We start from the raw sequence: 27,041 nt of genomic DNA on the forward strand, positions 1-27,041 counted from the left end.
ACAAAAGCAGAGACACGCGCACGCAAATGTGTGTGTATGAGCGTCTATATACGTGTGTGTGTGTGTGTGTGTGTGTGTGTGTGTGTTTATGCACATATACATTTTTATTCTGTAGTAATGCCCTTTCTTGGGAATAGAAATTTCCCTTATGAATTTTTTTGCACACTAGCTTCCTGATAAAATTCTTGTAAAAGATTTTTGATCTCATTATTGAATTTATGCATACATATATGTATAAGCATTCATATATGTATACGTGCATATACATATCTATATACATCTTTATACATACATATCCTTATTTAGTTGACTTGAGGTGGCCAACTGACAGGATCGTTAACTTGCCGGAGATATTATTTAGTGGCATTCCGTCCGCCTTTACGTTCTGAGTTCAAATGATACCGAGGTCGACTTTGCCTTCATCCTTTCTGGGTCTATGAAATAAGTATCAGTTTAGCACTGGAATTGATGCAACCGACTAACCCCGCCACCCCAGTAGTTTTGTTTCTATCGCGTGCTTCCACTGCTCAACCGAGCACAGGTCTGCGTGCCTTGGGTATAAGTTATGTTTTGTTTTGGGGTTATTCTTATCGTATTGAAATGGCTCTCCGGAATATGTTTGTGGTGTCTATCAGCGCTATTTCCTGTTTGTTATACATGTTCGTAAGTCCTAAGGGTTTTGGTGATGTATTTATCTGCAGTTCTTTTTTATCGTTTCCAAAGCTCCTGTTGCTTGTGTTTTCACACCGAACATTCAGGTTACTTCTATTTCCAGATGTTTGTATTTAGATAGTTTTTCCATTTTATTTAGAGATACATAGTCATCTTTTGGGATTGATATGTTGATTAGGAGATATTTGTTTGCTAGCCCTGCATAATAATATCTGGCTGATCAGCCTCGGTTTCCCTATTTGTGTGTCTTGCCATAACCCAGGGTATGGTTGTTTCGTCATTTTCTGTTACCTTTTTTTAGGTATGCCTACATGCTCTCTTTTCTGTTAGCATTCCATAGCACTGGCACAATTTCCAGTGTAAGTCCCAAGTCTGTTATGTTTGTGGATATATTCCTTCCTGTCCAAGTCTGGGCAGCCAGAGACCATATAATTTGTTGTTTCTTTCCCATCACCATATATCATGTAGTTACTGCATTCTGCTTCATTATATGATTTTGGTAGTTTCTGGTGAGGAAACATTGATCTTGGGTCGCAATTAAGAACTTTCAATCTCTGCTCTGACTCCAACGATTCTCAACCAGTGTTTTTTACTTTGTTTTTCACTTTGTCTATTTCTTTTCTGTTTAGCTTATTCTAATATTTGTAATGGAGAGGCTTTTCTTGCCAAAGGTTTATCATGGTATTTTGTAATCCCAGTTTTACCTAACACTTTAGCTGTTTAACAGTTGTTCTTGTTTCTTTTTTTTTCTTCATATTTTATCAATTATTGTAGCCTCTGTTTTGTATTTTTCTGCTTCCCTGAAGACGGGAAAAAGAGTAAACAGTTTTTTGTTTTGTACTTGTTCTGTTGCTATTTGTATGAGTTTTCCCCGATTATGAATTTGATATTTTCGTAATCTATTTCAGTCTCCTTCAGCCATTTGTTTTCATCTTTGTTTACTGTTCCCAACACATCAATCATTATAAGAACGACCTTTACTGTTCGTATGCTCCAAATTCTTCCTATTTGAAATTTTAAGGGATTGTATTTTCTTTGTTTTTCTTCCTCTTTCTTTACGATCATGGTATCAAACGGGCATAGTAGGTCGATAAGTAAGCAACTTCGCTTTTCTTTCTTTATTATTATTTTTTTTTTTCAGATTTATTTGCATTTTATTTCATCTTCCCACCGGGTCTCGGCCAGAGACCTAATGCACGTATACATTAGATGGAGAGAAACTTGAGAATGTGGGAGGTTTGTTGGTTTCCCAGAGATCTGGTCAAAAACTTGTCTGTACCTTTCTTGATCACTCTCAGAGCACCTAAAACAACAGAAATGGGGCTGAAGACAAACACTTCTTTTTGGTCAATCCCTGATAAACTTCTTCAAGTCTCACTTGAAAAGGAAAATAGAAGTAGAGAGGGAAGTGTTGTCTTTTAGCCAATTTACTGAAAGATAAATGAAAATGGGGAGAATGGTGCAGGTGAACAAGCCTGCCCTGAGCATATGCCTGTAGTTGGAAAAAAAGGGAAAGATGAAAAGGCACTTGGTTATTGGTTGAGCGACATTTCGACAGCTAGCCTGTCTTTGTTGAGTTTAATAATAATACTACTACTAATAATAATAATAATAATAATAATAATTATTATTATTATTATTATTATTATTATTATTATTATTATTAGGCGCAGGAGTGGCTGCGTGGTAAGTAGCTTGCTTACCAACCACATGGTCCCGGGTTCAGTCCCACTGCGTGGCACCTTGGGCAAGTGTCTTCTACTATAGCCTCGGGCCGACCAAAGCCTTGTGAGTGGATTTGGTAGACGGAAACTGAAAGAAGCCCGTCGTATATATGTATATATATGTATGTATATGTGTGTGTGTTTGTGTGTCTGTGTTTGTCCCCCTAGCATTGCTTGACAACCGATGCTGGTGTGTTTACGTCCCCCGTAACTTAGCGGTTCGGCAAAAGAGACCGATAGACTAAGTACTAGGCTTATAGAGAGTAAGTCCTGGGGTCGATTTGCTCGACTAAAGGCGGTGCTCCAGCATGGCCGCAGTCAAATGACTGAAACAAATAAAAGAGTAAAAAAGAGTATTATTATTATTGTTGTTGTTGTTGTTGTTGTTATGTAAGGCGGCGAGCTGGCAGAATCGCTAGCATGCTGGACGAAATGCCTAGCAGTATTTTGTCTGTTGCTACGTTCTGAGTTCAAGTTCCGCCGAGGTCGACTTTGCTTTCATCCTTTTGGGGTCGGTTAAATAAGTACCAGTTACGCACTGGGATCGATGTAATCGACTAGTCCCCTCCCCACAAAACTTCGGGCCTTGTGCCTATAGTAGAAAGGATTATTATTATTATTATTATCATTATTATTATTATTATTATTAAGGCGGCGAGCTGGTTTTTTGTCATGATCCTCTGTTTTAACTGCTCTATTACTGCATCAAACCCGTTCTTCCGTATTTCATATTTCTTCTCTAATTTTTCTCGGTCGGTCTTTTTCCCATTTTTCCAGTTTCCTCTTAACCATTGCTCAAGTTTTCCTAGATCTTGCCTTGCCCGCATTATGTCCCTTTCAATGCATCGTTTCCACCATGGTTCTTTTGCTCCATTATTATTATTATTATTATTATTATTATTATTATTATTGTTCAGTAGTTTTATTTTTATAACGTGCTTTCACTTCACTACCGAGCGCAGCTCTGTGTGCCTTGGGTATGTGCTGTGGTTTGCTGTGGTGCTCTTATGTTTACTGTATTGAAAGTGTTTTGCGTAGAATGTGTGCAGTGCCCAGTAGTGCAATTTTCTGTATGTTATCTATATTTGTAAGTCCTGGTGTTTTTGTCATGTATTTGTCTGAATATTTTTTTATTATACCTAAGGCACCTACTATGATAGGAATTGTTTCTGTTTTTAGATTCCACATTCGAGTTACCTCTATTTCCAGGTCTTTGTATTTTGAAAGTTTTTCCATTTCTTTTAGAGAAACGTTGTCATCTGCTGGTATTCATACATCAATTAGAAAGCATTTTTTTTCTTCATGATCTTTGACAACTATATCTGGTCTATTTGCCTTAATTTCTCTATCTGTGTGTATTGGCATATCCCAGAGTATGGTTGCTTTTATTATTATTATTATTATTATTATTATTATTATCGATCCTTTCAGGGTCGATAATATAAGTACCAGTTACGCACCGGGGTCGATGTAATTGATTTATCCCTTCCCCCAAAATTCCAGTAGAAAGAATTGTTGTTGTTATTTATTATTATTATTATTATTATTATTATTATTATTATTATTATTATTATTATTATTATTATTATTATTATTATTATTATTATTATTATTATTATTATTATTATTATTATTATTATTATTATTATTATTATTATTATTATTATTATTATTATTATTATTATTATTATTATTATTATTATTATTATTATTATTATTATTATTATTATTATTATTATTATTATTATTATTATTATTATTATTATTATTATTATTATTATTATTATTATTATTATTATTATTATTATTATTATTATTATTATTATTATTATTATTATTATTATTATTATTATTATTATTATTATTATTATTATTATTATTATTATTATTATTATTATTATTATTATTATTATTATTATTATTATTATTATTATTATTATTATTATTATTATTATTATTATTATTATTATTATTATTATTATTATTATTATTATTATTATTATTATTATTATTATTATTATTATTATTATTATTATTATTATTATTATTATTATTATTATTATTATTATTATTATTATTATTATTATTATTATTATTATTATTATTATTATTATTATTATTATTATTATTATTATTATTATTATTATTATTATTATTATTATTATTATTATTATTATTATTATTATTATTATTATTATTATTATTATTATTATTATTATTATTATTATTATTATTATTATTATTATTATTATTATTATTATTATTATTATTATTATTATTATTATTATTATTATTATTATTATTATTATTATTATTATTATTATTATTATTATTATTATTATTATTATTATTATTATTATTATTATTATTATTATTATTATTATTATTATTATTATTATTATTATTATTATTATTATTATTATTATTATTATTATTATTATTATTATTATTATTATTATTATTATTATTATTATTATTATTATTATTATTATTATTATTATTATTATTATTATTATTATTATTATTAAGGCGACGAGCTGGCAGAATCGTTAGCACGCTGGGCGAAATGCTTCGCAGTATTTCGTCTGTCGCTACGTTCTGAGTTCAAATTCCACCGAAGTCGACTTTACCTTCATCTTTTGTGGGTCGGTTAAATAAGTAAGTAACAGAAGCTATTTCGTGTTAAAGTTGTCGTATTTGGGTAATTTTAACCAATAAACAGTCACTACAATTACCGTGTTTTCCGGTGTATAAGCCGCTATTTTTTACCTGGAAAATTTAGAGCGTGGCTTATAGAAAAGTGCGCTTAATATGTGTACTTTTTTATAAGTTTCGAGAGGAAAATAATTTGTGTATGGAGATCGACTGATTCCACTGATTTTTTTCAGAGGAAAGGTTGGTTGGTGAACAACATGAAAGACAACGGCACATTCAAATAATAATAATCTATATCAAAGATCACATTTTTCAGTATACTATTCTTTAATTAAAATGTGTGTGATTTAAATGAAACATTTCTAACAGAGTCGAACGGCTGTATGGAGGCTGTGTCGAGTATTCTCTAGTACTTCTAGACTGAACACTTCATTTTGTTTCGACTTTATAACGAAACTTAAAGATGACCCGTATGTATGTGCCTGGCAGAAAACAAAGCATATTTGTTTTGTTTTACCTTCGTGTTTTGGTAATGTTATTTTTAATCTAATAAAGACTTTTATACTGACGAAATGTGTTTGTTGTTGATTATAGTAAGATGAAATAACGCTAACAATACATCTCGTAGTTGTAAGAGAAGGCATTTTGAAACAACATACACGTCAACAACAAAAAAGCTAGCTGCGGACCCGTAGCCCTATATGTCTTTTAAACACCGGTGCGCTTTAAGTGTGGATAAAACACCGATGTCGGGCAAACGAATAAATATATGTAAATAATATTTCTTCCGTCTTCATGTTGATTCTTTGATGTTTACTAGTTACTCCGACGCGAGAGCCAAAAACAAACAAAAAAGCGCGTAATATGCAACACAGGCAGTAAACAAAAAATATAATAGAACAGAGTGGTAACATTTGTAGAGATGACCCAGAAGTTGTTCTTCTTCGATTACTATCGCAAACAGCAGTAGCTTTCTTCAACTGAACATACGTCGTTGATTGGTTAAAATTACCCAAATACGACGACTTCACGAAGTAACTTCTAAAATATCAAATTTTGTCAAAATTGTTCCAAGTAAACCGTGTTCTGTGTGAGAAATTCCACCAGTATACGAAGTTTCAAACTGTTTACTTTAAAAAATTAATTAAAAAACCTGTAAGTCAAATTGAACAGATCCGAATTATTATTAATAATAACAACAACAACGACGATGATGATGATGATGATGATGATGATTTCCTGTATTTGCCACCAGGGCGAAGGATGATGGGGTCAATACAAAAACATAGTTAAAGTGTGGCGGGGTTACATATAATAACATGATTTAAAAAAGAAAAAAAAGAAAAGTATACACGGTATGCAATAAAAAGTGAAGTATACACAGTATTCAACAACAACAACAAAAAAGATGTTAGTTATGTCGTCTTCCTGACACAAGAGGGCCTGTAGGGATAATCTAGGAACATCGTCTAAGATCTCTCTGAATACCAAGGACAAGAACCCTCTCCAGTTTCTTTTCTCCACTCAGGTCTACACTTTCACCCACTTTCGATAAATTCACACGAGGACAGCACCTCCCTCTCCGCCCTCACTTTCTTTTTCACGTGAAACTTGAGAAGGTCGATCTGGGCTCTCCCCAAGAGGAATGTTTCTATTCTCATTCCTTTCAGCCTCGTCCACCAGAAAACTGCTTTTGGTAACCATGAATGTTTCTTCACTTTACTCCAATATTGACTATGATGATGGATGGAGTGAAGGGACGCATGAATTCCTTTGAAAAATGGTCAAAAAAGGTATTCCGTCTAATTTTCTGTGTAAATTATTGAAGTTTGTGTTACAAAATAACACAAAAATTTGGGTAAAAATTTAACCACCAGGCTGTGACGTTAGTAATTCACAAACGTATTTGTCCTCGTGCATTTCGAGGACTGAAAGTGTAGTATAGTTATTTCCAGGTGTTCTTCAAAATTGCAGCCGTTTGATGTCAAATGTTCGGCAAGTTCAGTCGAACTACTGCTATTGTGGCTGAAGTCATATTTATGTCCACTGAATCTTTTATTTAATTGTTCAATTGTACAACCAACATAAATCAAGTTGCGCATTCTGCTGCGTATACCAAATGGGAATCTTTATGTTCCCACCCTCTGTATAACTCATAACATTTCTGTTATGATTTGTGATGAAATTGACTTCACTCATGTTGCTCGGTGAACAGGGCTCATCTCTCCTGCGGCTGTTTTCCACGGTTCAGAAACTCCAATGGCACTGCACACATTCTACGCAAAACACTTTCAATACAGTAAACATAAGAGCACCACAGCAAACCACAGCACATACCCCCATGCCAGTTAATTTCACTAATGCCTTCATGATGAAATTCGAAACAGTTAATGAAGACATTCAAATCCCTGCTTGGTTACGAACCAATACTCTAGTTATGGTTCATTGATGACGTCTTATTTGTCTGGGAAGGATCACAGGACAGTTTAGTTAATTTCTTGCATTTCTGTGAGTTTATGCTAAAAACTATATAGTTTTAAAAGTTTAAAAAGTTCAAGGTAAATGTTCTAACGTAATATAAGTGTAGATGTTGCGATAAGGTCATAACAAATGTACATTTTTGAAAGTTCATTCACATTGGGTTCTTACTTTAAAAAATAGTGGAGAAGAATGAGAAAAGGGTGGCGACCGCTAAATCCACAAGTTTTTTTTTTATTCTCTCTCTGTTTATTTTCTTTTATTCTTTTCTGTTGAACGTAAAAGAAATTTTCATTTTCCCGAGTGTCAAACTAATACACCTGCTTGTTGGTCATACACCATTCTTCGTCTTGTTTTTCTATAAATTTCAACTAAATATATATGGCAGGCTTCTTTCAGTTTTCGTCTACCAAATCCCCAGGCCGACAATTGCCGAAAGTGACATGCAGTGGTACTGAACCCAGAACCATGTGGTTGAAAAGCAAGCTTCTTACCACTGAACCACGCCTGCGAGTATTTGTTCCTATGAAAATGGGTTTAATTTTCGATTCGTTATAATTTTGATGACATCTTTTTGCTTTGGCAGAGTCTAGCGTTTTGGTTGATTGCTTCCTGGTGACATCCATTCTTTGTTGACATTTGTCAATGAACAGATTCCGATTGGTTATAGGTTTCGTGACGTCACTTTGTTTTGATCAAAAATATTCTGCTTAGTTGACGGCCTGGTCGGGACTCGATAACTTGTTTTTGCTAGATAGTCAACTAACGTTCCGGTTTGTTGTTCACTCTGTTCTTCTTTCTGTGAGTCCGGTTCTGGCCAGAGAGAAATTTCTTTGGTTTGGTCTGAGATCAGCAACTGGTATTTGAGAAGAAGTGTGGTGTTATTGTATAGTAATTTGGAGTTGGGGTTTCGAATCCCTGAGAAAGCTTGTTACTAAAACTTTTCGAATTATCTGTTGTCTCTAGTTATTTTCTGGGAATAAATTGGGTTTTCTCTTTCTGGTCTGGGATCTTTTCTGTTTGGCTGCACCTGTAGAAATTTCAAAGTTTAGTGAAAATTTTAAACTATAGCTTTAAGTCCAATACAAAATTTACGTCTAGTTTTTCAAAAACTAGCGTTCAGTTTCTGGATAAAATACCTAAGTTTTCAGGAGGCAGAAAAGTGAGAGCTATTTTGCAAAGCCCACGTCATTCCACATATGCCTTCACTACCGCTCCGATCATATCCACATCATATAATTTAGATCAAATCCGAAATCCCAACTTTTTAAGATAAAACGGATTTGTATTGATATAGGGGAATATTGGAAACATGCAAATGCTCTTGTACGCCATTACATCAAACGCGGTTACAGTGAATCATAATTAAAGGAAATCGCAAATGACATAGCTAAAATTAACAAAGAAAGTCAAACTTTCACGAATAATTTTAGCAGCCTAAGTAAAATTTGTGATAGAATTCCTTTGGCGATTAACTGGCACCGAAATTTCGCTAGCATTTCAAAAGTATTGCATGAAAGTTACCAGCATATTGCAGAAAACTATCCTCGTTTCAAATAAATAATCCCACAGCCTTTAGCCTTTAGACGCAATAAAAATATGTATTTCTCGTATACGAGAAATATCAACCACTTCTTCTAACCCCAAGCAAACTGCCATTGGAGTTTCTGAACCGTGGAAAACAGCCGCAGGAGAGATGAGCCCTGTTCACTGAGCAACATGAGTGAAGTCAATTTCATCACAAATCATAACAGAAATGTTATGAGTTATACAGAGGGTGGGAACATAAAGATTCCCATTTGGTATACGCAGCAGAATGCGCAACTTGATTTATGTTGGTTGTACAATTGAACAATTAAATAAAAGATTCAGTGGACATAAATATGACTTCAGCCACAATAGCAGTAGTTCGACTGAACTTGCCGAACATTTGACATCAAACGGCTGCAATTTTGAAGAACACCTGGAAATAACTATACTACACTTTCAGTCCTCGAAATGCACGAGGACAAATACGTTTGTGAATTACTAACGTCACAGCCTGGAGGAATGAATAAAATAACAGGTGAATTTCATCACATTTACACAAAACTGTTCTATTAAGTATCCTTTTTCCTATAAGCACAATGCCTGAAATTTGTGGGGAGGGGCCAGTCGATTAGATCTACCCCAGCACGCAACAGGTACTTAATTTATCGACTCCGAAAGAATGAAAGGCAAAATCGACCTCGGCGGAATTTGAACTCAGAACGTAAAGATAGACGAAATGCCGCTAAGCTTTCCGGCGGGTGTGCTAACCATTTTGCCAGCTCCCCGCCTTAATAATAATAATAATAATAATAATAATAATAATAATAATAATAATAATAATAATAATAATAATAATAATAATAATAATAATAATAATAATTATTATTATTATTATTATTATTATTATTATTATAACAATAATTGTTATAATAATAATAATAATGATTTTTTTATTGGCCACAAGGGCCGAACAAAAAACAAATAAGAACAATACAATACAATGGACAAGTGGTGGTGTTGAACACTAACGAGTAAACAATGAATAGCAATAACAATTAACAAGAAAAATGTAACAACAAAAATCCTCCTATAGGGGGAGTTCCACCCATGGCGAACCAAGGCACCTCACACATCCTGGTCACCTCGACTGCCAAGAGCACCTCAGACAGGCTTCACTCTTCCACTCAAATGTTCCGGCCAAACAAGCAAATGTTTTAAGTAGACCCATTATCACGGGCCATCCTTGCCAAATTCAAATAATAATAATAACCTATTTATATTAAGGATCACATTTTTCAGTATACTATTCTTTAATTAAAATGTGTGTGATTTAAACGAAACGTTTTTAACAGAGTCGAACGGCTGTATGGAGGCTGGGTCGAGACTGAACACTCCATTTTGTTTCGACCTTACCCATATATAAAATTACCCATATATATGTGTGTGTGTGTGTGTGTGTGTAAATATGTACGTGAAATAGCTGCATTTGTTTCGTTTGCGATACTGAGAATAAAAAGTCTTGGGATCTTTACCCAAATTTCTGTCAAATCTACAAGTAGCACCATCAGTCGGACTACTTGTTCACACAATAAACAATGGCAGACGAAAGTCTGTGGCGGATAGGAAAGCAGTAAAAACTTCGGTTAGTAACTGAATAGTGTGTTCTTGCTTCACACAAAGAATGACCTTCTACACGGTGATGCCACCAGACAAATAGATAATTTATGATGGGAAGGGGATAAATGCTGGTTTAGCTAATTTTGGGGTATGTTGCCATTTAGCATATATAATGAAGAAACTAGGTCTCTCTCTCTCTCTCCCTCTCTCTTCTCCTCTCCCCCTCTCTATCTATCTATCTATCTCTCACTCTCGAGATACATATATATTTATGTTTATATGCATGTGAGTATATGTATCATATATGTATCATATATATATATATATATATATATATATATATATATATATATATATATATATATATATATATATATATATATATAACCGCATGGTTCCGGGTTCAGTCGCACTGCGTGGCACCTTGGGCAAGTGTCTTCTACTATAGCCTCGGGCCGACCAAAGCTTTGTGAGTGGATTTGGTAGACGGAAACTGAAAGAAGCCCGTCGTATATATGTATATATGTATATATGTATGTGTGTGTATATGTTTGTGTGTCTGTATTTGTCCCCCCAACTTCGCTTGACAACCGTTGCTGGTGTGTTTACGTCCCCGTAACTTAGCGGTTCGGCTAAAAGAGACCGATAGAATAAGTACTAGGCTTACAAAGAATAAGTCATGGGGTCGATATGCTCGACTAAAGGTGATGCCCCAGCATGGCCGCAGTCAAATGACTGAAACAAGTAAAAGAGTAAAAGACAAAGAGAGAGTATATATATATATATATATATATATATATATATATATATATATATATATACATACAGAGAGAGAGAGACGCATGTACATACACATATGCACACAAGAACACACATCCATTCACCAAGATTCACACTTTTACAAGGATACCAAAAAGCGAGAGTTCTTTCCGTTTTCGTCTTGTACCCCAAATGTAAAGAATATATTTTCGAGGGACTACTGCAGATATGTATTTCTACAAAATGACGTTAATGTTTTGCAGTAGTCCGAGCCTATGTTCGAGGAAAATACTGTGGACGAGCAAAGTTTTTATGTAGATATGTAGGCAAACGTGATATATGAGCCACACAATTTTCCCCCAAATTATTTTCCGGTTTTCTAAGTTTTCAACAACAAAAATTACATAAAACGATATGGGTTTTCAATATTCGAATCCCCCATTCCTAGTTTTTGTTTGTTTTGTTTTTTTAACTTTTTCGATCTTTTCCTTTTACTTCCACGTTTAATAATATGGAGATTGCAATATTCTGAAAAAAAATTATTTTCCAATTTTTTTATTATTTATACCTCCGTCTCTTTCCGGCATTCTGAATACCTACACTCATTCGACAGCAATCTTCAGTTAGTTTTTAACTTGTCTGTCCATTTGCACATGCGTCGGTGCCTCCCGAACAATAACTATCAGATGACACAAAGAAATGAGGCCTCCTTATAACATGCGACAAACATCAACTAGATCTCCTTCAAATCATCACATTTAATGTCTTATAAAATAAAATAAAACATATATTCTAACATATATCAATATACAGAAATTACAATTCTGAAAAATTATTTTTCCCAAAATTAAAATTTTTTTCAAATCAACCCTTACTCCGGTTTTCGGAGTATCGACTCTTGCCGACATCAAAATCCCTACTGCAACTGGATATTAGTTTGCTTACAGTGTTTATATACAATGGAGAAGACTACAGCAACTTTGCCAGAGGCTTGATTTGTCGTAGCAGAATTTGTTCAAAGAAGACGAAGAGAACGTAAACATATAAGCGCAGGAGTGGCTGTATGGTAAGTAGAAAAAGCAACAATATTTTGATTATTTATGACAGTGGCTTCTGGAGGGATGATAACCAGAACCAAAGAGACGGGCTTTGGGCGCTTGTATACTGAAATGGACAATATTGCATATATAGCAAAAGACGAGACGAAAAGAGAAGTAAATAATAGTGGTACACCTAGAAGTAGGACCAAAAGTTTTCGAGGTAGGGAGCGCTCAAGAAAATGTTCAAATAACCCTCAAAGCAAAAAGATTATAATAGAACAAGTTCATTAAGTTAATTAATATTGTAATCAAACTAAAACTATGAAGCTTGTACAGCAATATCAAAAAACAAGTTTTCAGAAGTTTTTGATCACGAAATTACAATATTTGAAGATATTTTTGACACTTAGGCATCATTGTCACACCAAGAAAGAAGTTCAAACAGGAGCTCAAAACAAGAGTCACATTCGAGGTATACTAACGAAAATTTGAGTAAATTTTCGAAAAAAGAAAGCTAAAACTGGACGGACGAAATGAAAACGCGTCTAATTCTGAAGAAACTGGCGACGATAGAGCATGAGAAATACTGTAACTTTATATTGCCTAAAAAAGTTTCTGACATAAATTTCACGGATACAATTGACATTTTATGTAGGATGTTTAGGGGAAAACATCGTTGTTCAACACACCTTGGAAGTGTTTGAACACTGAGAAAAGCGATGACGAAGACTTTACCACATATGCGGATAGAGTGAACAGAGAGTGAAAGAGGTTTAAGCTGGATAAGCTAACTCCAGACTCCTTCAAGTGCCTGATTTTTGTTCAGGAGCTTACTGCTAAAATAGACGGAGAAGCTAGAGCGAAAATTCTCGCAAAGCTGGAAATGAACTAGGATATAACTCTCGAGAAACTGTCAGAAGAATGCGATATGATATTAAAAGTAAGGTACGACACAGAAGAAATCCAACGTAGAGATTGTTTACAGATAAAACTAGTGCGAAAAAGTCGGGAGACGGATAAAGCGTTCCACAAAATAACATGATATATATCAGGAGATAAACCCATGTACGGTATATGGTGGTAGGTACCTGAGAAAAGAGTGTCCGTTCAAAAAAGCGAAGTGTTTTGGTTGTGGAAACACAGGACACATTAAATCGCATTGCTGAAGAAAGATGACAAAAAATTGGGAAAAAAACGAGAAAAAATAAAGTTTGTCATCAAAGAAAAAAGTAGTGTACAACGAACAGAAACTTCATCAAGAATCGAAACTACAAGTGTCAAAATACAATTAGACACGGGTTGTGACATCTCTGTCATAAATGAAGAAACATGGCGACAAATCAGTAAGCCGAAATTACTTAAATCAAATAAAGTAGCATATTGTGTTACAAGAAAGAAATTATATTTCATCGGTAAATGTATTTGCAATGTAACTTTTCCAAGTGAAACGAAAAGGACAATCATTTATGTGTTGAAAAAATCACTAAACCTATTTGGCACAGGATGCATGGAGTTATTTAAAATGTGGGATAACTCCATTAGTGTTCTCTGTGAAAATGTAGTCGGCATGGTTAAAAGTTTGAATGAAGTTGAACAATTGAGACAAAAAATTGAAAAATTACTTCCAAATGTTTTTTTGTGGGGGAGGATTAGGCTGTTGCACTAAAACAAAAGCGAGGATCACCGGAAAAGAAGAGGCAACACCTATTTTAAAGCCCAAACGGAATGTGCCGTTTGCGGTGTTGGACCAGGTGAATAAAGAGTTAGAAAAGCTGGAAAGTCTAGTTATAATTGAAAAAGTCGACCACTCAGACTGGGCAGCTCTGACGGTTTATGTAAAGAAACAAAATAATAAACTAAGAGTGTGTGCGGATTTTTCAGCTGGATTAAATGACTGTTTACTCGAACACAACTATCCACTACCAAGTCCAGAAGAAATGTTCCCAAAACTAAATGGAGGAAAAATTTTCTCGAAGCTAGACCTCTCGAGGCCTATCTACAGATACAGGTAGAGGAAGATTGCGCACATCTTTTAACAATCAACACACACCGTGTGTATAAATTCAAGCGGATTCTTTTTGGAGTAAAAGTGGCACCTGCAATTTTCTAACAAGTGATGGACGCAATGTTAAATGATCGCGACTTCGCTGTCGCTTATCTCGATGATATTTTGATAAAGAGCGAGTCAGTGGAGCAACACTTTGAGCATCTTAAAAAAGTATTCGGGAAAATAAATGAATACGGGTTTACATTAACAGAGGGAAAGTGTCAATTTTTGATGAAAAAAGTCAAATATTTAGGTCAAGTAATTGACGAAAGGGGATAAAGACCAGACCCATCAAGGGTGACGGCAATGCGGAATATGCCTCTCCCAACGAACGTCAAATTGTTACAAGCACTTTTAGGCTTGGTAAACTACTATCAAGTATGTAACCCGAACATACACAACACAAGGGCTCCACTAAACGAGCTGTTAAAAAAAGGATGCCAAATGTTTTTGCTCAAGTCCGGGCAAGGTTGTTTGTGGAAGGCCAGCATACCAGCCTCCCCTCTCCACACCACTGATGTTATCCAAGGGAAAGGCAAAGGGGCCGATACAGCTTGGCACCAGTGATGTCGCAATTCATTTCCACAGCTGAGTGAACTGGAGCAACGTGAAACGAAGTGTCTTGCTCAAGAACACAACACGCAGCTTGGTCCGGGAATAGAACTCACAACCTCACGATAGTAAGCTCGACGCTCTAACCACTGAGCCATGCTTTTCTTTCTTCTCCACTTTATATATATACATATATATATATATATATATATATATATATATATATATATATATACATATATATATATATATATATATATATATACATATGTATATATACATATATATACATGTATACACACACACACACACACGCACACACACACATACACACACACACACACACACACATATATGCATACATACATACATTTATACATATATCATATATATCACTATGTGTATATAAAGGATATGAGGAATTTTCGTCAGAATACTCAGACTTAATGGGCATGCGTTCTGAGTTCTCAAATAGGCGTGCATCCAAAATTCCACTTTGAATAGCATAATGATAACTCCTTTCTGTGGCTATAGGTTGTCTTTGACTCACATTTCCAGCAATACTGGTGCTGACTAGTACCCTTAGTCACTTTAGTAACGTCTCTAGTGGTTTGTCCGGAAAGTTCGTGCCGATTTTCCAAAACGTTCTTCTCACTCAACTCATGTGGTACCCAAACATCGTAGCGATTTGTGTACCCAAGCTTTACCAAGTGCTCATGAGCGACGGATTTTGATAGGTTGAGGCTTTCTGCCAATTCTCGGGTTGTGCAACATGGGTTATTCTCAATTAATGACTTGATTTGGTCATCATCTGTAGTGGATGGTCTGCCTGATCGCTCTTTATCAATACGGCTATAATCTCCAGCTTGGAACCTTGCGAACCACTTCCGTACAGTTCTTTCGGATAAAGGAACATTACTGTAAACCGCACATATTCCTTTGGTTGCTTGTGAGGCATTTTTCCCTTTACGGAAAGAGAAAAGCATCAAGTGCCGAAAATGAATTTTCTTATCTTCCATATTAAAGGGTTACAGAATTAACACAGGTTATAAGAATATAAACCTTCTTCCGCGAAGAGATAGCTTAAACTGTGCTCTAAATGGAGGTGTAGTCAAATCCTATTTTATGGACTCAACCATGTTCTAAAATAAGTCGAAAGGTAAGCTGCTACAAATCGGCAGGAACTTTCCGGACAACCCAATATTTCTGTCTTTCAGTTGTAAATTGCGAACAAGCCACATTTACTATTTATAAATGTGTGTGTATATGTATATATATATATATATATATATATATATATATATATATATATATATATATATATATATATAGATATATATGAAAGAAGGTTTGAAAATGCACTTATTTTTTTTAAATATTTATTTACTTAACCGGTTTCACTTTTTTAGAAAAAGATTATCAAAAGTCTTTGAGAATAATAAAAAATGTTAAAAAACAGTTCGAGTATTAAAATGCATATATACATTCTTTGATGATAAAATATATTTAAAGTATAAAGCTTTGTATGAACTTTGTATTGTTACATACTGATTATCACACATTCTCTGATATTAAAATGAAAATTTTAAAAACAGTGTATGAAAATACACATATGGAAAAATACATATACATATTCTTATACATATTCTTTGACAATCGAATAAAGTTGAGGAGGAACTGACCTGGCTTTTTTCTCTTGTGTATATTGAGGGAATGTTTTACTGTCTTAAGAGACAGTATGACTGGCTAGCTGGGGTGGGAAGGAAGAAGAGTTAAAAAGGATTTTTTAAATTTTATTTTTGGTTGGTCTGTGACAGTCTGTCATGGTTCACTGGTTTTTGGGACTGGTTTTGTGCACATAAATGAAGCTTGTAACAGATTATCTTATTCAGTCATTAATATTCCACATCCTGGTGCTGTATGAACATTTAATGTGGTTTTAGAGTCAAGTTTTGACTGCTATATCTAGCATGGTGGTATCTCTTAGATACCCTTAAGTATGATTTAATAATAATTTTAATAATATACATACATACATACATACACACACTGACACATACACACATACATGCATACACACATGCATACATAGACATGAATGGCCCAGTGAAAACCTCAATAAAATGTAAATATAATAGACTTGGCATAGTAATTTGGATAAAGAGAAACTGTGTGCAGTTATGGAAATCATGGATGTTAGCATAAAGCTAAAAATCATCGAAAAAGAAAATACCTACGTTGATTTATTGAAGAATGTACTGCTACTCTACCCAGATTGCAAGTTCAGGCTTAAACCTATAAATATTGGGACACTATGATATATAACACACTGCCTATATACCAGTCTTGAGAAATTCGGTTTCTCAAAACCAGAAAGGACAAAGCTGATTCGAAGACCACAGATCCAAGCCATCACTGGAACAGTAAAAATCTGTAAAACTTTCCAGAAGTCTATCATTTAAGTATATATGAGCATGTCTAAATATGTAATTCTATGCCTGAGAATATATACATAAAGACGGTGCTACTTTGGCGTGTGATCTACAAAGGAGATTACTTTAGGTTACATTTTAGTTTAATTTTCAATTTCTAAAATCCCGTAAGATGTTGGCTAAAGATTTTTACAATGTGATCAGCGACGAGACAAAGGCAGTTGCATTTGTACAAGAAACCAGAAAGCAGTTGCATTTTTTACAAGAAATTAACAGTATATTCACATCATTTTTTAAGAAAAAGAAAGGTACCACTTTGCTGTGATCTACAATTTAAAGCGTGATTACTTTAGGTTACTTTTTAGTTTACTTTGTGTTAGTGCTACTTTCCGTGTGATCTGCGTGAGAAAATTTACTTTGGTGGGTGATCTACGCGCTTATTCTAATTATTATATGGTCCTCTTCTTATTAAAATAGCAAGCATTTTGAAAAAATACATTTACAATGCTATGTACAACATAATTTAAAAAGTAACCTGAAGTAATCTCCTTTGTAGATCACACGTTAAAATAGCTCTCATAAAACAAAACATACACATTTGTACATATACATACATGCATACATACTTACATGCATGCATACATACATACATACATACATACACACACACACACATACACACAGACAGACAGACAGACAGACAAAAATAAGCTGTTGATGTTGCTGAAGTTCCAATGAAGAAAACTTGGATCTAGATTAGAAACCGGTCCTTTCTCTATCGGCAAGAAATCTTGAAATAAAACTGACATACATACATATATCATATGCACATATACATACATATATACATACATACATATATATATATATACATATATATATATATATATATATATATATATATATATATATATATATATATATATATATATATATATATATATATATATATACATATATATATAAGTTAGTAATACGATATTTGTTTAGTATTTCATATCCTGGCTTCTTTCTTGCTGCCCAAATTCATTCACTTGAATAACACTATGGTAACATTAAGTAACTAATTAACTAAGTTATCATCATCATCATCGTCAAAATCATCATCATCTTAATTTTATTTAGCATTGTCAATGTAAAACGCGTATTTTTGATATCTATGTCGAGTATGTATATACATGCATAATTATGTACGTACTCACACAGATATATACATATATTTATGTTTATATGTATAGTTGCAGCAACAATAACTACGCCACCGATGGCTCTCATTATTTCTGATATACGACTAAACTTTAAGCTAAGTTATTATAATTCTCTACATACATACATACATACATACATACGTACGTACGTACGTACGTACGTGTGTGTGTGTTTCATTCGGATAATGTGTAATGGATCTGAGAATAGAAACAGTAGAATGCTGGATTAAATGTTTTTACTTTATTTATCTATGTTCCTTTGCATCCTCCTAAGATTGATTCTATTTTATCATCATTGCTTATAAGAAAAGATTTTTTTTTTTAATTTTAAAAATAGAACCACTTAAATTTAAGTTTCTCTCCTCACTTAAATTTTAATAATAATTTAATTCTTTAAATTTATTATTATTTCTCAGTTTCATGCATTGAGTTTTTCTATCTTAGTATTACTTTCTCTTTTTCTTTTAGTTAACTGGAATGGTTTACCACTGGGACTTAAAAATTTACTCAAATAACAGAAATTTCCCGAAGAATTTGTGTGAACTGAACGAAGCCCATTTACCATATCGAAAGAGAAAATAATCTTGTACATATTCTATAATCATATCATTCAAAGAAGAAAAAAATTGAATATGAAATAAAAGTTTTACAATAATAAATCCAAATGGTTTTACAACTTTTACTATCCTTTCAAACGTGGTTCTCGCACTCAGTTACGGTTGGCCAACGACGCCGTAAATATCGAGACTGCTACTATAACTCAAATTCTCCTACTGTCAGCCATTTCCACAGTAAACATGGAAAGTTAAGAAGGCGAACGAAAATGTCGATAGCAAAATTTTTACTTATATTATTGGGGTGTGGCATACTCTTGCCGTTTCTTTATATTTTCTTACTCGATCCGCCAACAACAATGAAACTATTAAAAGAAAGAGCTTTTAATATGCCTGAAAGTAAGTAAAATCATTAATTTCTCCCAAATATTTTTTCGCTTTATGTAATATATATATATATATATATATACTTTTATTTTAATATCATCCTCGCATTTGTTATATCTCCTTCTAAATTCTCTCCTCCTCCTCTCTAGTTATTTCATATCTCTTTCGGTATCTTTCACTTGAAATATTTCAAAGTATATTAAGTTGGATTTTCTTTTTTTTTTTTCAGTGATTTATTAATTATTATTATAATGAAGCAAAGGAATTATTTCTATACTATGTATAATTTTTGCGTCATTTCTGTAAAACCTATTCCCTATTCTGTATTTATTTAAACTCCCACCCACCCTGTCTCTCTTTCTCTCTCTCTCTCTCTCACACACACACATAAATTGTAACATGTTCTTATAATGTCCCTCTCATCAGACACCCCTGTGACAAATAAAAGAAACCATTTCTGGGGGGTAAAACTCTGTAGTTATGCCATTTTTTTTTTTTTTTTTTTTTTTTTTTGCGGCACTTCTGATTCTTTACGATCAAAGTTCAAATGCCGCTGAGATCGATTTTACCTTTCGCTCTTTTGGGGACCTATAAAATAAGTATCAGTTGAGCACTGGAGTCGATGTAAATTTGCTGGCCTTGTCCCTAAATAAGAATGGTACCGCTCTCTAAGTGTAGACTTGTGAGTCGTTGGAGAGGGGTCTTGTCCTTGGTATTCAGGGAAATTTTGGCTGTTGAGGTTCCTTGATTATCCCTAGAGATCATTCTGTACCAAGAGGACCCATCACTATCGTCTTGTGGCAAATAAAAGAAATTATCATTATTATCATTATTATCACTTATTATTATTATTATTAATGACTTACCTTTCAATCTTACGGGTTTTCAGGCCTTGTGCCTTTAGTAGAAAGGATTATCATTATTATTGTTATTGTTGTTATTATTATTATGGTGGAGATGGAGTATATGTAATCTGGGTATACCCCCCCCCCTTTTAAATTTTGTTTTTTTTTACGGAATCCCACGTTTTAGGCTATGGAGATTCCGATTCTGAAAAAAATTTTCCAAAATCTCAATTTCAAAATTTTGATCCCCCCCCCCCGGTTTTATATAGATCCACAGGGTAAACCTAACTCTAACCCTAACCCTTACCGTAACCATAACCCTAACCCTAAACCTAAACCTAACCCTAACACTAGTTTTGTGAGATTTGGCTGTTATTTCTAGCATGTAAATAGCCTGCTTGGTGGGGGGGGATTGAAATTTTTCAAAAATTTTTTTTTCAGAATCGGAATCTCCATAGCCTAAAACGTGGGATTCCGTAAAAAAATTTATAAATAAGTGGGGGAAAGGTTCAGATTACATATAGTCCATCTCTACCATTATTAATATTCACTACGTTCTGAGTTCAAATTCCGCCAAGGTCGACTGTACCTTTCATCCTTTTGGGGTCGATGACACTGGGGTCGATGCAATCGACTAGTCCCCTCCTCGAAAATTTCAAAGCCTTGTGCCTTCAGTAGAAAGTATTATTATTATTATTATTATTATTATTATTATTATTATTATTATTATTATTATTATTGTTTTTAATTGATATTAGCCCTTGTAGCCAATAAAACGAATTAATTATGATTATTATTATTATTATTATTATTATTATTATTATTATTATTATTATTATTATTATTATTATTATTATTAAGGTGGCGAGTAGACAGAATCGTTAACACGCAGGACGAAATGTTTAGTGGTATTTCGCCTATTACTAGGTTCTGAGTTCAAATTCCACCGAGGTCGACTTTGCCTTTCATCCTTTCGGGGCCGATAAATTAAGTCCCATTTGAACACTGGGGTCGATGAAATCGATTATACCCCTCCCACAAATTTCAGGTCTTGTGCCTATAGTAGAAAAGATTATGATTATTATTATTATTATTAATATTATTATTATTATTATTATTATTGACAGAATTCTGCTTTACGTACGGCATATAACCCTTCATAACTTTTTCATTTTAAAGAATTTACAGAAAAGTTTTGCGAATTTGTAACACACAGGAATTCATATGACTATGTAAAATCAGAATAAAAAGGCAGTTGTTGCGTGATTTAATGATTATTTAGCTGTTATTTTTAGCACATCTCATGACCACCTCACCTCATACCATCCTCGATTGTTTTTCAGTGTGACGTATTGATGTTTTATAACTGTTCAATATTTGGTAGATTGTAGTAAATGTCTACTGCGTCACCTGCTGCACTTCAGTGTTGTTGGAGTGTGTGCAGCATTGTGTTCTTTTCTAATGTTGGGAGTGTGCAAACTCTTCCCGGTACTATATTGATGTAGTTGTTTTCACCTCTTGAGATGTGGGTCAGTTTTTTTGTTGTATTCCTCTCGGTATTAGAGAACGGTACCATGCTTATATTATGTGTTGAGTGTGTAAAGCTTTAGTTATTTGGCTTGCTGGTAGAAGTTTATTTCACTGGGTAAATGCTGTATAGAGTGTCTTGTATTTGTGGGTTGTTTTGTTTAGGTTGTATATATCATTATCATTATTATTATTATTATTAGTAGTAGTAGTAGTAGTATAAAAGGATTGATGTAGCTCTTCAGGAAGGTAAATAGAAAATACGAAGAACGCGATGCGATTGCAATAGATATTTTATTGGTTTGATCTCAGGTTTTGTTGTAAGTCTTTTAGTTTTGCATGCGTAGTGGACTTGCTGCCTACAGCCTACGGTACCATACTACTGTTCTTTTCAGCTATCTAATACTTTCCTGGTTATTTTGGCCGTGCCTACGGTTCTACTGGGCACTCTATTCCGATTTCCCTTATATTCCTCTTGATGCTTTCTGACACTGGTCCCAAAGGCCCAACAATAATTGGCATTATCTTCACATTCTTCATTTTTCATTTCGTACTTAAAGAGCATTGTATACATCTATTTTTTCGCTTTACTTCTTGACAATTCGTGGGACAAAGGGGCACGCAACACCAACTATATAGTACATGTGGTACATCTTGTCCACCACCACTGGGTCCGGTCTGTTATGCTCTAGCACCGGATCTGTTTTGATTGGGAAATCCCATGCGTTTGTCTCTACAAAGAGATGACACTGTTTGGACTCTGACTCTGATCGCAACACGAAATAGCTGTTTCCTACTATATAACAAATACTACTGCATTCAATTAAAAAATATGGAAGCCGTGAGTGACGAAATTTTATACGAGAATAAACTATGCTACACTCACTGTAAAATATTTCTTGGCACTACTTTGAGATATTAATTCCATATGTTTGTTTTGTTTGTTTTAATGTCGTTTCATATAAAATTATAATAGTACTGCTTGGTGAATAGTACAAGAGGTGGAGATGTATATATTCTGTGTTTGTATAAAGAGAGGATCACAAGAAACAAATGAGATCAAAGTCTCTCCCACAGTGAGGCAACTACAGTTTTCAATGTATGTGGACAATGTACGGAAACGGAAAATTTTATATTCCAAGTGTTCAAGTGCTTTATGATGGCAGTTGATATAAAATGCCTAGTAATCTGTTTTACCTTACCTTACTAATGATGTAGCATGGCCGTCCTGTGCGGTAACCAAATTGGTCGCCCTCTTCTTTAAATAAAGCACACCTTCGTCTACAGTAGTGGTTCTCAACAGGGGTCTATATGGCTCTTGGGAGTCCATAGAAGATTTTGTCGTTAAAATTTATCTGCAATACATGTTTATACTTTTACAACGCATAAAATATTTTAACAATTTTTTAATACAATTCCTAATAATATTTAATTATAAAAATACGATGTGGCTTTTTTAAAATATCAAATGGCTAGGAGGATCCATCCGAGTTAAATAGGAATCAAAGGGGTCGATAGGCAAAAGATGGTTGAGAAGCTCTGGTCTACAGCAAGAGTCGGCAAATTTCTTATACATATATATATATATATATATATATATATATATATATATATATATATATATATATATATATACATATATATATATATCATTAACCTCGTCATGTAGTAGTTGATGTTATCGAACCCCATCATGTAAATTTCTAAAACAGATTTAAAAAGAATAATTAATTAATGTTTTAAGGCAGCGAGCTGGCAGAATCGTTAGCACGCCGGGAAAAATGATTAATGACATTTCGTCCGTCTTTACGTTCTGAGGTCAAACTCGAGCAATTACAAGATGTGTCTTCGAGAAAACAGTTGCTCCCGCAAAGTAAAATATAATTTGGGATTTGCGGATGTCAACGTTGGTAACAAAAACAGGACAGTGAAAACAAATAGTAAAGGTTGCTAAGCCAAAAGTTCGTATTCCATGTTTTCGTATTTCATATTTCATGTTCTTTACGTTTTATGACGTCCTGTACCCATATATGCATATACGTCCTGTACCCATATATACATATATGTATGTATATATACATATATATTTATGTTGGCATTCCGTCGCTTACGACGTCGAGGGTTCCAATTGATCCGACCAACGGAACAGCCTGCTCGTGAAATTAACGTGTACCCTTAACGTAGTTCTCGGGGATATTCAGCGTGACACAGTGTGACAAGGCTGACCCTTTGAATTACAGGCACAACAGGAAGTAAGAGTGAGAGAAAGTTATGGTGAAAGAGTACAGCAGGGTTTGCCACCATCCCTTGCCGGAGCCTCGTGGAGCTTTAGGTGTTTTCGCTCGATAAACACTCACAACACCTAGTCTTGGAATCGAAACCGCGATCCTATGATCGCGAGTCCGCTGCCCTAACCACTGGGCCATTGCGCCTCCACATATATTTATATATTTTATAATATATAAATATAATATATAAATATATATGTAGTGAAACTACCTATCGCCATTATATACAAAACTACTATCGCCATTATATACAAACAAACCATCTTCTCACTATTATATATAAACAAGCGCGGGCGTAGTAGAAAACATCTTTCCCTGTCATCACGTGACTAATTATTATTTGAAGCGGCAACTGCTTCGTACCGTTCCCGCTAGAACGCAAACTGACCAACCGTGGCCCCTAATAAGGTCACGTGATAGAGTATTTTTCTGATGCCTTTGGGAGCCTGCCATCAACTATAAATAGCCTAAATTCAGCGGCAAAATTCGTCTCGGTTCAGTTCTCTTAGAGACTGCTCCGTGTACCACACAGATCAGCAGCAGCAGCTCCAGCGACAACAAGCACAGCTTCGTCCAACTACGACTACCAGCATCGCCGCCGCCAGCAACACGACTCTACGACTACTACCAGCATCGCCGCCAGTCAACACGACACTACGAACTACAAGATTCACCACCGACGTCGCCAATATCATCAACATGATTTCTACGTACACCAACTAACCTAACTACCGCGGCACATCTCTCTTCGATTCTGTTTGGTGATTCATCTTCACCACGATAAATAACAGACAAGAACCTAGCCTGTGACGAACATCTGTATAACAAGAACCCGGCCCGGCATGGAAGCCCTAACATCACAACGAGTGATCGCATTGCCACACACACGCCTCAACTTCTTACATACAGACTCTTCCTATTGTGTACTCAACAAACCGGCAAATGCTCACACGTGTTACTGACTCTTTCTATCTGCTGTATCTCACGCATACACATACATGTATCACTTACACACACTCTTTTCTTTATACGACGGTTTGTCTTTTATTATGTTTTCATTATGTCGCATTCACACTCACCCACAGACATACATTATAATGTCACAATAAATATTTCTGTTATTCATCTCATACGGTTGTGTTCTATCGTCTTCATTACTGGTATTTACTAAATCACTATGTTATCGAAGTATAACATTTATATATCATCTTTGATATAATTTTTTGTGTTCGACCGTGTGACGCGTTCTAAATAAAGGGAGTCCTGTTTTTCCATTCGTCACCATTTCTCCTTTTGGGTTCGCACGGTCGTTCTTACATATATAATATATAAATTATATATATATATATATATATAATACAAATAATAAATGAGTATATGCATATATACGTACAAGTATGTACATACCTACATCTACCTGTATATATAGATGCATATCTGGGTACAGGACGTTGCAAACAAAACGTAGACAAATGATAAACAGAGTTCAGAGAACACACAGGCCACATAGAGAACATTTCCTTCATCAGCTGCCTCCATTCTAACACTGGCGTTTCGAAGAGTTAGGGCAGGACGCATCGTTAAAATGGCTCTTCCCACGGACCACAAATTAAATTTGTACCATGGAGGAATGTAGTGGCGGACAGAAGACAAGACAGAGTGAAATAAACAGAAAAGTCTATACGGCCAGACATGAAAAAATATGTGTATATTGAACGCTGTGAAGCAACGGACTGGAAGGAAGCAGGACGAGGAATGTTCGTGTGCGTGCTTAGCGTATAATTTTAGAGACTGCATGACCTACTCACAATTATTCGTTTTGTTATACATAGATCTACGTTGCCTTTTTGTATTATAAGCATACCACACTTTTTAGTCTCAAATTCCATTTCCATACCCTTATTGAATATCCGCACTATTGAATCCAGGCCATTTATTTCATGATCGGTCTTTTCAAAGATTTTTAAGTCATCCACATATAACAGATGATTTTATTTTCCTCCACTTTTCAAGGTGTACCCTGATGTCACTTTCTGTAGTGTATATGTGAGGAGCATCATACAAATCACAAACAGCAACAGTGATAGACTATCTCCTTGAAATATGCCTTTCTTGATGTTAACCATCACCAAACATTTTCCACATGAAGTTAACTCTGTATTCCAGTTTTTCATTGATCTCAGTAAAATTTGATGTTATCAGCCACCTGTACCAGCTCAAGACTTTATAAAACCCAGGAACGGGGGATCATGTCATACGCTTTCTTATGGTTGATCCACGTCATGCCCATTATCACTACTACTACTACTACTACTACTACTACTACTACTACTACTACTACTACTACTACTATTATTATTATTATTATTATTCAGTAGTTTTATTTTTATAACGTGCTTTCACTTCACTACCGAGCGCAGCTCTGTGTGCCTTGGGCATGTGCTGTGGTTTGCTGTGATGCTCTTATGGTTACTGTATTGAAAGTGTTTTGCGTAGAATGTGTGCAGTACCCAGTAGTGCAATTTTCTGTATGTTATATATATTTGTAAGTCCTGGTGTTTTTGTTATGTATTTGTCTGAATATTTTTTTATTATACTTAAGGCACCTACTATGATAGGAATTGTTTCTGTTTTTAGATTCCACATTCGAGTTACCTCTATTTCCAGGTCTTTGTATTTTGAAAGTTTCTCCATTTCTTTTAGGGAAACGTTATCATCTGCTGGTA

General features: G+C 34.3%; 1 protein-coding gene across 5 annotated transcripts in view; it reads left to right on the forward strand.

Moving 5' to 3' along the window:
- LOC106871061 (carbohydrate sulfotransferase 11) overlaps positions 1 to 27,041 on the forward strand; it is a 69,618-nt gene that overhangs the window by 12,100 nt on the left and 30,477 nt on the right. For 3 of the 5 annotated variants that reach the window (XM_089352044.1, XM_089352039.1, XM_089352041.1), the window contains exon 2: positions 19,183 to 19,667. In XM_089352044.1, the coding sequence (XP_089208170.1) occupies positions 19,379 to 19,667 (289 nt within the window). In that variant the 5' untranslated portion in view covers positions 19,183 to 19,378. Of the gene's footprint in view, positions 1 to 12,365; positions 12,502 to 18,664; positions 19,668 to 27,041 lie in introns of those variants that run through there. The other 2 variants (XM_089352042.1, XM_089352040.1) reach the window with 2 other exon arrangements.

This window comes from Octopus bimaculoides, chromosome 5 (assembly GCF_046866305.1).
Source record: "Octopus bimaculoides isolate indiv1 chromosome 5, ASM4686630v1, whole genome shotgun sequence".
NCBI lineage: Eukaryota > Metazoa > Mollusca > Cephalopoda > Octopoda > Octopodidae > Octopus > Octopus bimaculoides.